The 14,397-nt window shown below is 47.9% G+C and overlaps 1 protein-coding gene across 2 annotated transcripts in view; it reads right to left on the bottom strand.

The window, feature by feature from the left end:
• Positions 1-9,842: 9,842 nt before the first annotated feature.
• Positions 9,843-14,397, bottom strand: part of NOTCH3 (notch receptor 3) — a 77,945-nt gene continuing 73,390 nt past the window's right edge. For both annotated transcript variants that reach the window (XM_032238984.1, XM_032238985.1), the window contains exons 32-34: positions 14,222-14,369; positions 13,355-13,452; positions 9,843-12,898 (exon numbers count right to left, since the gene is read on the bottom strand). In XM_032238984.1, the coding sequence (XP_032094875.1) occupies positions 11,651-12,898; positions 13,355-13,452; positions 14,222-14,369 (1,494 nt within the window). In that variant the 3' untranslated portion in view covers positions 9,843-11,650. The remainder of the gene's footprint in view (positions 12,899-13,354; positions 13,453-14,221; positions 14,370-14,397) is intronic.

Below are 14,397 nucleotides of genomic sequence, written 5' to 3'. Positions count from 1 at the left end.
CCATTGCCACCATTTTGTATGTTGTAGCAGTGGTTCCCAAACTTGGCAACTTTAAGACTTGTGGACTTCAACTCCCAGAATTCTCCAGCCAGCTCTGCTAGCTGGAGAATTCTGGGAGTTGAAGTCCACAAGTCTTAAAGTTGCCAAGTTTGGGAACCACTGTTGTAGCGCATTCCTACAATATCACAGCTTACATATTTAAGCCAGTTCTAGATTTTAAGGGAATCTCATTAAATGTTGATTAGCAGTCTTCTCTGAGCCAGCCACCAGTTCCCTGGCCCCATGTTCATCTGTCCTTGCAGCTTTCATCTCAGATGGCTTGCAAACAGGCAGAGAGAACAAAGATGAAGGGAAGGAGTGATAGATAATTGGTGTATTTGTCCCTCATAAAGATTTCATTTCCAAACTGCAGAAGTCAGGAGGGGAAGCCATGTTGGAATACTGTAGCAAAAAATTAAAAACATTATTCCAACATGAATCCATTTATTTGAGCATAAGAGTTTGAGGGGCAAATGCATAAAGCAGCTGCCATAAGTGATCTTTAGTAAAAGGTGAATGATGTATACAATTTGAAGAGAAACTACAGTATATAATCTACAGATTCGATCAATAAATTAAATTATTGCTACTTTTATAACTGCATGAACGCACATATTATTTTAATATACGTATTTATGAGCCTCACTTAACAGAAACTAATACTCCTTTTTCTTTAATCACTCTGCATTTAAAATACAGTAGCTATTAATTTATCGACTTTAGGTATTTGATGAAGCCACTTCATCAATTCCCAGATTACGCCAGAATGCTTTTCTTATTTTTTCTGGTAGAAAGATATTCAACATTATTAGACAACTACCATTTCTGTGTGTAATAGTTGAGTGTAATAAAATCCTATGAAACCCAATCAGTTCAAATAGACTGAACTGGAAGCATGTCTATCTCTGCTCCCACCTGGTGGCAAGTAAGGGAAAACAGGAAATTAAAAAAAATAAAGTAAATACGCCAGGGATGACACCTACTAAGGAATTATTAGAAGGTTTAAAGGGATAATAGAACAGATTGAAGACTCCTGTAGTCAAAAAGAAAAGCAGAGAAACGGGCAATGCCAACTTAGGTAAATCGATAGACAGTTTGAGGAAGCTTTTTCATCGCCTGTTTCTGGATGCAAGTAACAGCTTTTAAAATACAGGGGCCCAGGAAAAAACACTTTCAGATTCTTTCATTAGAATGGGAGTGACTGGTTACTCAGCCATTCAAGTATTTCAGTGTTTTTCAGTATTTCAGAAAATCTGCCTTTTATTCACAAAGAAGCCTAGCTTCCTTCATGGTTAAGGAAACCTGCATTTTGGTGTATTTGTGGGTGAAGATGTCTATGCTTCTTTAGAAGTGTTCCAAAGATGTGGATGTGTAAATGTATGGAAAAATAGGTGGAGTGTTATATTAGACCAGAGAAAACATCAAGACCACTGGTTCAACAAATTAAGTCCTGAAAACTATGGCTCCCTGACAAAAATACCTTCTGTATTGAAAAGCTGTATTAAAAACAAGAGACCCAGATCAAAACAGAGCCTTCGTTCTGTTATTCAATAGTTGGATAAAAGTGTCAAATCCAGTCTAAACATCTGGCTGATTGTGCAACCAACCATCGTTTAAAAATTCCCTTCAGACAAGTTTGAAAGAAAAGTGAGGCAACATGAAAGCAGTGATGAGTTCCGGATCCTGTTCCAACCGGTATGGTTGGAATGGGCCTGGCATTGTCCACATGGACGTGTGCAGTGCGCGCATGCGTTATACCTCCCTGCAACGGCTCCGCAAGCCTCTGCGATGCTCCAGCTGCTCAGCGAAGTGTCGCGCAGGCGCAGTACATGCCATGCACGTGCGTGGAAACGCCAAAGGCTTAAAGGTAAACAGGTAAGGAGCGTGGGCGGGCGGGCCCTCCGAAGCACCGTACCAGAACAGTACCCAGTGCTCTGGTACGCCTGTACCGGGGCGTACTGCCTGCAACCCACCACTGCATCAAGGGAAAAATACCCCTAGAAAAATAGTGGATGTAGTTATAGATATCACCCCAAGGCTGCGATCTTTATCGAGGGTATGGCTTCTGGTTGCAGAGTCTTCTGTATCCAGCGAAGTCTCTCAGAATATCCCTCAACATAGCACCAATGGCACATGAGAATGCTCTGAGCTCAAAAGTCTTATTGCCTCAGCACTCACCACCTGACCTGCATTCTTGCCATGGCATACCAAAGAATGGACACGTGTTGTTTCTTAAAAAAAAAAAAAGACAAATAGATGTATTTCTTCTCCAATCAATGATGCAGCAGCTATTTTGGCAGGCTTTTTGTCAGCAATGAGAGGAAAGCTTTCATCTTATGCTTTCAGCCAGAGCGAGGGCAATTAGGCAACTTACGCCTTACTTTCCTTTGAAAAGTGCAAAAGCCCATTCACTATTTCGTCTGAGGCAGAGGTGGAATTAAAATGATTCATGTAAAAATGTAATTCACTGGGAAACACAAAGTAGCAGGCATATGTGATTGGTTTCCTGCATGATTATATTCCCTTACTTCATGGGAGGGTGCTGATTGCACCAATTTCTGAGATTCAGCCATTATTGAGCGTATTTTCTTGGCTATCATCTTTCTCACACAGGGTTACACCTCCTAAATTAACTGCAGAACTCTGAAAACTGCCTTGTATTAATCCCAGAGCACACTTTTATTCTTTATAACCCTCCCCAAATAGAACCAATGGTTTTTTTAACCCCTTAGGGCCACAAATTCTAAATATAGAGCTGTGGTAAAAATGAAATTCTGCACATGAGGTTGGGCTACCTTTTTACCAGGGAAAACTTCAATATCCCCATGGAGGTGAATGAACTGTGATAATAGGATGCAAATCTCTTACACTCTGCTGATTTATAACTCAAAGCAATGTAGAATATTAGTTTGTAAAATCCTACTGATTTTTCAGTTTCTATTTTGAAATAAAATCTTGAGAATGTCAGTTGGTCTTATCTGAACTGCATGTCTCGAAGGTGGTGTGGGAGTAGTCACAGCTGGGTGACTGAGATAAATCCCATACCTCTGCTCCTCCTCCTGACTCCCCCAGATTAACCCATGGTCTGGTCAAAGAGACGCCTGGGAAGGAAAGGAACAGTAACACACACACACAGACACACACACCTCCCTTCCTGGTCCCTGACTGACCACAACTAACTACTCAGGCCCCTAGGCACAGAGCACACCTAATGGGTGGGAAGTGACTACTCCCATGCCGCCTTTGAGACATGCAGTTCAGGTAAAACCAATTGACAGTCTCCAAAGTGGGGTGTGGGAGGAGTCACAGCTGGGACATACCAAAGCTAGATGTCCATGGGAGGGGTCATTGGGCCTGAGTCCCCCGAGAGTCCAGGACTCCCTGCAGAACCCTCCTCCTGAAGGCAGCCTCCACGGAGGCGTAGGAATCCAGCCAGTAGTGTTTGATGAATGGCGAGGGCGACGACCAGGCAGTTGCTCTGCAGATCTCCTGGATGGGTGCCTGGGTCGCCCAGGCCGCGGAGGTGGCCGCACTCCTAGTGGAGTGCACAGTGATGGCCTCTGGTACCTGGAGGCCTCGTGCCTCATAGGCATTGGAGATGGCCAGTCTGATCCATCTGCTGATGGTGGCCGGGGAGACCTTAGCTCCTCGGGTTGAAGGTTGGAAGGAGACGAAGAGTGTAAGACCGCCATGTGCAGGGCCCTTCTTATGTCCAGATGGTGCCAGGACATTTCCCTTCCCCTGGAGGGGTTCGGACAGATGTCCGGGAGAACTATTTCCTGAGCTCTATGGAAGGGAGAGTTGATCTTGGGCATGAAGGCAGGGTTGAGTCTGAGGACGACCCGGTTGTCGTGGAAGGAACAGAGATCCACCCTGCTGGAAAGAGTGTTAAGCTCGGACACCCTCCTGGCCGAGGTGATTGCTACCAGGAATATCACCTTGAGGGTCAGGAACTTTAGGCTCATCTCCCTCAGGGGCTTGAAAGGTGCCTCCAGCAGCACTTGGAGCACCGTGGGGAGGTCCCAGGTGGGAAAGCAGTGGACTGACGTGGACCAAAGGTTTGCTGCCCCTCTGAGGAATTGCCTTATGACTGGGTGCTGGGACAAGGATTGGGAGCCCCCCCCCCAAATGTAGCTAAGGCTGAGACCTGCCTCCTGCGGGTACTGTGGGCCAACCCCTTCTCTAGGCCGTCCTGGAGGAAGTCCAGTACCTGGGAAATGGAGGCCGAGGTCGGGTTTATCACCACAGCCCGGCACCAGGTCACAAAGGTGGCCCAGGACGCGTTGTACATTTGAGTGGTGGAACCCTTTCTGGAAGCCTCAATAATAATAGAGAGCTGAGGTGGCGCAGTGGTTAGAGTGCAGTACTGCAGCAACTTCAGCTGACTGTTAACTGCAGTTCGGCGGTTCAAATCTCACCAGCTCAAGGTTGACTCAGTCTTCCATCCTTCCGAGGTGGATAAAATGAGGATCCAGATTTGTTGGTGGCAATATGCTGACTCTGTAAACCGCTTAGAGAGGGCTGAAAGCCCTATGAAGCAGTATATAAGTCTAACTGCTACTGCTATTGCTATAGTCCTGATGATTCCGGCAGAGAAGTGGGCTTCCTTAGCTGCTCCCACTCAAGTGCCAGGGGGTCAGATGGAGCCACTCTGGATCTGGGTGTTCCAGAGTCCCCTGGCGCAGAGCCACCCCCCCTGTGGGATTCTCCAGTGGGAGAATCTGGGGAAAATGTCCCTAGGTCTGTGAACCAGGGGCAACGGGGCCAATAGGGGCCCTAGGATGACCTCTGCCCTCTCTCCTCAGGACCCCAGGGAGGGGAAGGAGAGGGAAGACATAGAGGAGGCCCATCAGCCATCTGCAGCCTAGGACATCGGTGTCCACTGCTCCTCAAGATGGGAACCTTGAGATGAATCTTGGCAGCTGGGTGTTTGACAGGGAGGCAAAGAGATCTACTGTCGGCCAACTGAATCTCTGACAGATCTGTTTGAAGATTCTGGGATGAAGCTGTCACTCTCCGTTGTCCATTGTCTCTCTGCTGAGCCAGTCCACCTGTTGGTTCTCTACCCCAGAGATGTGCTGTGCCCAGATCGATTGGAGGTTCCGTTCTGCCCAGCTCTCCAGCCGAAGAGCTTTGTTGAATAGCGCCTTGGAGTCCATGCCTCCTTGTTTGTTCACGTGTACCTTAGCTGCCACGTTGTCCGTCAGGACCAGGATATGCTGACCAGAGACTGTCACCTTGAAGTGTCAAAGGGTTAGGTGGATCGCTCTGAGCTCCAGCCAGTTGATGTTCTTCGCAGGTCCGTTGGGGTCCAGCGGTCCTGCGCTAGCTGGGACTCCAGGTGTGCCCCCCAGTCGAACAGACTTGCATCTGTCACTAGGACCATTCTTTCTGGTTCCCTGAACAGGGATCCCTTGCCCAGAGCTGGCGACAGCCACCAGCAGAGGGAAAGGAGCACCTGGGATGTCACGGGGACTTTGAAGCTCGCATCGCTTGTCCCGTCCCTCTGGTAGGGAAGCAGGAACCACCGCAGCTCTCTGGCACAATCCCAATGAAGGAGATGAGTTTCCCGAGCAGCCTGGAGAGAAGAGCTATGGGAACAGAGCAAGTGTTGTGAATCTCCTGAACCAGCTGAACAATACTGTCCCTACGCTCCTCACAGGTCACTGAGTCAATGGTGGTCCCTAAATGTTGGAGCCTGGTGGAAGGGGGCGGATGGTTCTTCTCAAGGTTAATCGAGAACCCTAGGGACCTCAGGGTGCTGATTGTGATACCCAGATTCTCCTCGGCCCTGGCAGCCGACTTGGCCAGGACGAGAATATCATCTAGGTAGCAATGTAGTCGGACTGGGATGGAATGGAGGTGCCCCGCTGCTGCGGCCAATACCTTGGTGAAGGTTTTGGGGGCCGATGTTAACCCAAAGGGAAGGGCCCTGTATTGGTAATGGGTACCCTCGTAGGAGAATCTGAGGAACCTACGGTGCTCGGTGATCATGATGTGTAGGTAGGCCTCTGTGAGGTCTATGGAGGCTAGGAAGTACCCTTGTTGGATACCTTCCAGGATGGACTTGAGGGAGGCCATCTTGAACCTCTGGTAGACCAGTCTGGAGTTCAGTAACTTGAGGTCCAAGATGGCCCTCCGAACCTTTGGGAACTAAAAACAGGTTTGAATAGAATCCTGACCCCTTCTCCCCCTCCGGAACCAACTCTACTGCCTTGATATCCAGCAGGTGTTGGATAGCTTTTTGCATGAAGGAGCACTTGGCTGGAGAAGATCCAGAACCTATTCGGGGGATGTGAGCGGAACTTCAGTCTTAGCCCAAGCCTAACGGTCTGGAGAACTCACTTGCCCGTGGTGATGTGCTCCCACGTATCCACGAACAAGGAGAGACAGCCGCCAATGGGGTGATCCAGAGCCGGATCACTTGGACCTGCAGAAGGGATGCCCCCCCCCCCCACGAAAGGGCCGCTTTCCGCTTGCCCTGCAGTTGGAACCTGTATCTGTCCCTGGCATACTGCCCATCTCCGTTTGGGGAATCTGGGTGCAGAGTACCTCAATTGTTGGAAGTCCGACTCAGGGGGATGATAGGAGGGCCTCCGGGGATAAGGAGGCAGTTGATGATCGGAGCGCCTGTTCATGGACGGAAAGACCTTACGTTTGTTCTTGGTTTCACAAGGATGGGGTCCAGCGATGAGCCAAAGAGCTTGTCTCCAGTGTAATCTGCCCATACCAGATGCCATTTTGCCCGGGACTCGTGCAATGGCGCAGTCACAGCAAATGTTTGGATGTCACTGAGAAAGATAAAGCTCTGGACAAATACTATACCATGTCTAGCGTGGCATTGGCTGAAAATTGGGTGGCTACCATTAACTTTGTAATGTCCTGCAGCAGTCTCACATCTGACGCCAGTGTTCTGTCCCGGAGTTGCTCCAGCCATAACAGGGTGGACCTGTTGAAGAACGATGCCGCCACCCTAATCGCTCATGTCATGGCCTGGAATGTCTTGCGCATGACCAGTTCCGCCCTCCTGTCCTCCACCTAGAGGCAGTTGGAGATGTCTCCCATCACTACCGTGGAGGAGGCTAGGTTAGCCACTGGAGTGTCCACTGCAGGAACCTGTAAAGCCTGGGTGAAGGTAGCTTAAGGTTGTAAAACCTGCGACCATTGCTCCCCGGGGTTGGGAAAGTACCTGGTTTAACCCACTGGGACTTAAGTATTTCTAGGAAGAGGTCTGGGGTAGGAATCTCTTCCTTCTCTACCTGGGGCCTGTGGAAGGGCCCTTCTTGTTCTCCCTGCTCGTGCAAGGGGTGGCAGCAGCTTGGGTGGGCTCTGGGATACTGTCCAGGTCTGCAGTGGCCTTGGCCTTGTGTAACAAGCAACTAAACAAGACAGGAGGGAAGAGCCCCGTGATAGGTGCCTCAGGGACCTGGGAGTCCTCGTCTTCTGAAAACCCAAGTTCCTTCTGCTCTTCCTCTTCTAAACCTGGCAGTGGAGGGTTAAGGCGACCTGGACTCTCTGGAGACAGGGGACTTTGGTTGGTTTAGATGTCCTCTTGGGGTACCATGAGAAGACCTTCTCCTAGAGCCCTGGGACTGGTGCTTCATCCCCATGGCGATCCCTTGCGCGATGGCTCTGGCTAAAACATCCTGAAAGCTTTCAGGAAGCTCTGGATAAACGAAGGAAAGGTCAGGGGGTTGCAATGTCGTCCCTGGGGCTGGCGATTGTGGCACTAAATGATGCCTAGTGGGACTAGAGGCTCTGCGGCTGAAGGGACCCCTGTGCCCCCAAGGGGCGTGCAGGCAATAGAGGAGGTGATAAGGAGCTTTGCCCTCTGCTAGACCCTCCGGGAGATCCCGGGGATTCATGCTGGACCTCCTCCAGCGTGGAAAGCCTGTGAGGGGAGCGAGATCTGGAAGGAGAAGGGCTGATGGTGTCCCCAGCCCTCCTCCTGGTCACCCTGGTGGTCCACACCTCCCTGATAGGGATCTCCTTCCTTGCAGCCTTAGAGATGCTCTTCTTGGAGCTAGACCTCCCCTGGTGACTGGGGGACCCCCTGGAGGTCCCCTCACCCAGATCAGAGTCCTCTGGAGATCTAGGGACAGCCACTCCCCCGTTCCTCGTGGCCTCTACCATAATCCTTACTCACGGTCACGCTCACCACCTCGCTTCTGTTTTGCCAGCTTCAGCTTTACTGCGCATCCTGCGCCTTTAAGGGTTCCCAAGTGAGTCACCGATTGTGGCACGATTGCCAGCCCACCACCAAACAGCTGGGCTCTCCCTGGATTACTGGTGGAGCACAGGCCCAAGGAACTTCCTCCCGGATTCCAGTGGTGGCTTCTGAGCGCCCGCGTTGTTCGTAACCAGGCATACCAACCACGCGCTCCACTCACGTGCTCCTCTCAAGATGGCGACCATTGAACATGTGGTCTGAATCTGCCGGTTCCGATCGGTTGTCTTCTGCCATCCCTCGGGGCTTCCTGCGATCCTCTGCCAGCTGTGACTCCTCGGGGATTGTGCCGAACAGCACCTGCAGCGTGCAGCCTGGAGCCTCCCCCCCTCCACGACCGCCCAGCCGCTCGGAGGCTCTCCACTAGCGCAAGCACCGCCTGAGCAAAGCTAGCAATTGGAGAGCCACGAGTGAGGAGAGTTGGTCAGAAGTTGAAAAAACAGCTGAAAGGTAAGAAGTCTTCAAATCGAAGACAGTCAGGAAAGTACTCCTTCTGAGCCGAAGACTGAGGTTAATCTGGGGGAGTCAGGAGGAGGAGCAGAGGTGTGGCCTCAAGATTTACCTCAGTCTCCGGGCAAATGGGCCATATTAATACCCAGCTGTGACTCCTCCCACGCTCCACTTCAGAGACTTTCTTCATCTCCAAAATTTCCAGCTTGGCTGACTGGCAGAGGTAGGGGGAGGGGAGGGGATAGTTTTGCACATGTGCCACTTTCACAAATGCAGCTTTACACAAGTACGCAAGCACACACACACACTCACCTCTCTTCTGTGGCCCATTTATGAATGGGCTGTGGACCCAGCACAGGGTTGCAGCCTGGGGGTTGATGGCCGCTGCTTTAGAAGATTTCAATGGCTGTGTTGTTTACAAATTAATGTGTGCAGAAGGGAAATTGGGGCAGAAAGTATGAAAGTTGTTGAACAGTAATTTCAGCAAGTACATGGATCATGTTTAAAAGTCTGTAGAGATTCTCAGTCACTCAGGCCATGGTTGTCCCAGTGCTTTTTCAGGAGGCAACTAGACTTTCTTGTTTTTTCTTTTGAAGATATTTCGCTTCTCATCTAAGAAGCTTCTTCAGCTCTGGCAGGATGGTGGGAAATCATGTTTAAATTATAAAAGTAGGCATTGCAATAAACTGAACCTGCAATGAACCATACTGCTACATTATTTAGGTTGTAAAAGAAAGTGTCTTATTTTGTCTTTTTAACAATGCAAAAGAACGTGCACTGTGCTGCCACTGATTTTTCTGCTTTAGATGAATATACCATAAAAGTTTAATCTTTGTAAATTTCAAACAAAAAGCTTGCTTTGGAAGTATGAACCGTTTTCTTAAAAATAGATATGTATTGTTCACTTGTGGTGTACTGAGTCGAAGGAGTCAGGCAGTTAAAAATTCAAGTGAATGCTTTCAGTAAAAAACATTAAGAATAATATTTTATTAGAAATAGTTTGTCTTGTGGCATCAAATTTGTTTTTCAAATATTCTGTACATCTTTTGTTTTTATGTATGTTGTGCACTCGATTTCTTGAAGATATTTTTCTGGTAGAAACTTGATCAATACTATTTGTTTTACCTCTGCACAATATACTGAGGAAGCTCAACAGCTGCAAATACAGGGGGGGACCCAAACATGTGTAACCACACCTCTCCCCCCACCCCCAATGGAAGCCTAATGCAAGACATAATAGCTACTATATTTCAGTAGTAGAAAATGAATGTCGAAAAAATCTCTGTTGGAAAGGAAAAGTTCAAAACATTCTAATTTAAATTATGCAGGCTGTCTAAGTGCTTCACTCTTTGCAATCTCTCACAATGGAATATTGACTCAAGAGTTGGCCTATTCTTTTAAAGTTTTTGTCCAAATGTTTATGTTCATACCGAACCAGCCAGAGAATAGCCATAGTCTTGTAGTGGAATGACAGTTGTTGTTGGTACTCTGAATTGACTCGGATGGAAAGAAAACAAGGCAATATTTTTGTTAGTGGAACATTTGTACATTCTTTAATGTATTGTTACACAATCTAAATAAACAATGAAAAATAAAAGACACAGAGGAAGGGAAGGCAGTTTCCTTATTAGCTATGTTTATTATGCCACGGCTTAAGCCGTTCTGTACAGAAAGCACCCAGCTGCTTTAAAGCTACTTGTTTTACACTGGATTTTTTTTAAAAAAAAGTTTCAAAATGAGCTAGAAATGGTCCTATGGTGGCAAGGTGGGGAGGGGGGGAGCAACTGGCAGAGTCGTTACCCCACTATGCTACATAGCATGGAAAGGGAGAAGGAAGCAGAAAGCAGTGGTTGCCCAGGGGAACAAGATCCTGCCTGCCACTACTCCCACCAGCAATATTTACAGCCATGAATAACTGGAATGTACAGGGTACAAGGAGGTAGGGTATACAAAGCAAAATAGATAGCAGACTGCTGGGCCAAAAGTCTTCATGAGAAACAAAAGTATTTTATACTAACTTAGTACCTTTTATGCCAAAGTGAAGCCCTTGTATCTGTGATTGCCTCAAGATCCTATAGTACCACAGGGGCAAAACATGTGACATTGATTGGTCAAAGGCAGCCTTAGATAAGATCCAGGGGTGACAAAAGAGGGTCAGGTATAAAAATACAGAGTGGCTCAAAATACTCTGGAGACTAGAAAGTCGCCAGGACTATTGCTAGCATTAGGAGAAAGAACTCAGGAGGTGGAGCGGGGACTGGAAGATGGGGAGTGCAGCAGGATTTAAGATGAATAAATTAACCTGGAATGTGACGAAGTGCCAAGTTTGAGGATGGAGCTGTGGGGCTTAGATCCCTATGTGACAGAGGCAAGATTGTGACTCGATCCTCTGGACGGCAGTGCCAGTGAGCTAATGCTGCGTACCCAGTACACAAATACCTTGAGCAGAGTCCCGTCCCAACATGGTGGGAGGGGAGGTGGCTGCTCAGCCCAAAAGACAAAACCATTCCAAGGAAGAACAAGGGATACAATTCTCTCCCTTCCTTACAGCCCTAGACCCGGAGGAAGAAGAGTGGCACGCAACAGGATCTGATACTGAATACATTGTAAAAAAAAAATAAAAAAGCTTAAGAGTTAAATGAAAGGTTTATACAAAAAGATCTCTTGTAAAAAAAAAGGTTCCCCAAAAACTAGTTGATGAGACAACATGGGAGGGGAAGAAAGGGCTGTCCTGAGCTCCATGGCAGTGTGGGAATGATGAGGCCATCCTTTCCTCTCCTCCATCAGGCATTTTTTTTAAAAAAACTTTTTACACTTTAGTTTTTTCTTATAAAAACACAATTATGGGGGAATGAGAACCCCAAGGCTGGCACAGGCCCCAATGGGGGCCACAGAGGGACCTAGGCCTCTGGGATGTGTTTCACAACAAGTGCCTCATGCAAACACCTGCATTTTAGCGGAGGGCTCTGCCGAAGGAAGCTGGGTGTGGCTTGGCCCTAATACAGTTGGGCTGGGTGTGGATTCAGACCAGTCAGATAAGGAATGTGGTGAGGGACTACTCCATTGCTCTGGGGATTCTGGCGAAGGAGTCAGATAGGGGTGCTCACTGGGAGGGTGAAGGAAGTGCTTGGGTGTTGCGTCCTGCCCCTGCGTATAACTGTGCTGCGATGGTGGGGTTGGATAATCCTCTACCCCTGCTGCCTTCAGGTATGGTGGGGGCCCTCCGCGTGGTGGTGCCACCTGACCCTGGCCCTCTTGGGGTGAGACAGGTTGGTTACTGCGCACAGCAGCTGGTGGCGGAGGCATTGGCTGGGGAGCTTCCTTGGCCTGGGCTGGAGCTGGGTTGGGCAAGCCCTGAGAGCTGTGCCCCATAGCCATGTGGCTGGGCAGAAGCAATCCTGGTGGGAAAGCTTGGCCAGACTGGTGCAGATTGGGATGGGAAGCAGCAGGGTGGACTACCCCTATGATGGGTTGGCACTGAGAAGTGGGAACACGGGCACGCCACTCAAAAGGCATGGCCACAGGGCTCACCATGCCCAGACTCAGCCCCATGCGGCCAGGTGGCACAGAGAGGCGGTTCATGGAAAGCAGAGTGCCATCTCCTAGGTCACTAAGGCGTGCCAGGCTGACAGCAAAGGGTGGGTCCATCATGCCATGGACCATAGGGGTAGAGGGCACTGACATCGAGGCATTGGCAGTGTGAAAGACCCCAGGTGAGGCAGGGTTAGGCACATAGGGAGAGTCCAATGAGTCGACTGGAGACAGGGTGACAGAGCTCTCCAGGAGAGAGCCTTGACACTCCAAATTGAGCTTTTTGGCACGCGCCTTGGCCTCTTTGCTCTCCCGTGCCAGGCTGGCACTGCTTCCTGCTGTCACATTCTTTGTGCTGGGCCGACGGCTCTTCTTGCCCTGTGGAGTGGGCTTCAGGCTAGGTAAGAAGCTATTGGGAGGGCACATGAGAGGGGAGAGAGAGTGACCAGCAGGCAGGACTCCCTGTGGGCTGCGCACAGTGTTGTAGTCATCCAAAAGTCGAACAATATCGTGGTGCAAGCGCTCCTGAGCCACATCACGTGGCAGTCGATCCATATGGTCAGTGATCTCACGGTTGGCAAAGTGATCCAGTAGAATCTTGGCTGCCTCATAACTGCCCTCCCGAGCTGCTAGAAACAGTGGGGTTTCCTCCTGTTGCAGAGAAGGCAAATTCATGACCACATTCGACAAACAGTTTGACATTCTCAGAGGACCAGAATTCCCTGCTAAATATGGCCAACAGTCCCTGAAGGCATTGTCGAAATGGCCAATTTAAATCAATAGCAGTGAGTGACTGTACAAATCACTCTCTCCTCAATACTCCCATATACATTCAAGACCAACTCATTCTAAAGGAAATCTCCAGGTCAAATGGGAATATATTTTCAAGTGTATCATTTAGGCTGCAACAAGTATGAACTAAAATTATTATTTTTCAGCCCAAAATGGAAGAGGGAGAAAAGATGGGTGGATATACATCTACCTGGTACAAAAGCCTAAACAGCCCTGCTTTCTCACTGGAAAAGATGGGAGCTCTTAGCTCCATCTTTGGGGACAGTTATGATAAAGTCTTAATGTGGTTTTTAAAAAGGCAACTGGAGAACTTACCTTACTGTCCTGCATATCCTTGTTGGCCCCGTTCTTCAGTAGAGCAATTGTAGCCTCTACATTATTGACAGCTGCTGCCCAATGCAGGGCTGATTTTCCTGGTAGAAGTAATACCAAGAGAATAAATGTATTTGCCACATGCTAGTAATTCTTAGATTTTTCTAAAAGCCTTCTACTATACCTCTTTTCCTAATTTTAAGGAATTATCTTTCTTCAATCAGATTGTCATCCTCCATATTGCCCATTAACACTGAGCTTTGTATACATTAAAAGACGCTGTGCTTTTGTGCTCTTAATATGAGCTAATATGAGGATAACAGGAAAAAAAATCTTCCAATAAATCAGCTGATCTGTGGCCAAGAAAATTCTTAAATAAAAACTTGAAGAACTATGATTTATTTGCTGCAGGGGAAAATTAATAAATTTATTTATAAAAGACTGGAAGGATACATCTACTGGCAGAATCTATTGTTCATAATATTTTGGTCATGAAGCCCTCTCCCTAATTAATAACTACAAGTCATCTTCATAACCAAAATCTTTTAATATTTATCACATATTCTAGTCTCTCCCTCTCCCAGCTGTCTGTATAGCTTCTGCAGCAGTACATTTCATCAACATGTGTTAAAAAAAGAAGCTAAGGAATAGAGCGGTAGCCAGGTTAGAAAGGTTAAAAAATATATATGTTGAATTATGAGCATCTTTACTAAATCAATCTGGGGTAATTTTGTAAATGAGTTATGAAGCGGTTACCTAAGAATCTAAAGTGGAATGTAGTGGAAATCAATAGAACATAGTTAAATTAAGTAACTTGTCCCAAACCTAGACAAACTAAGACTAAACCAATTCATTTTGCAAATTACATACCCAATTCATCCACAGCATTGACATCAGCATGACAGGCAATCAATTCTTCCACCATGCCTTCAACAGCTAACCTTGCTGCCAGGATCAGTGCAGTTGAACCATCTCCCATTCGAGCATCTAAATCTGTAGATCGATTCCGGATCAGGATCTAACAAGAGTGTTAGGCGGAAGAAGAG

The sequence above is a fragment of the Thamnophis elegans genome, chromosome 2 (genome assembly GCF_009769535.1).
Source record: "Thamnophis elegans isolate rThaEle1 chromosome 2, rThaEle1.pri, whole genome shotgun sequence".
NCBI classification, from domain to species: Eukaryota; Metazoa; Chordata; class Lepidosauria; order Squamata; family Colubridae; genus Thamnophis; species Thamnophis elegans.
Note: the sequence above shows the minus strand (reverse complement) of the source record. Positions and strands in the feature narration are given on the sequence as shown.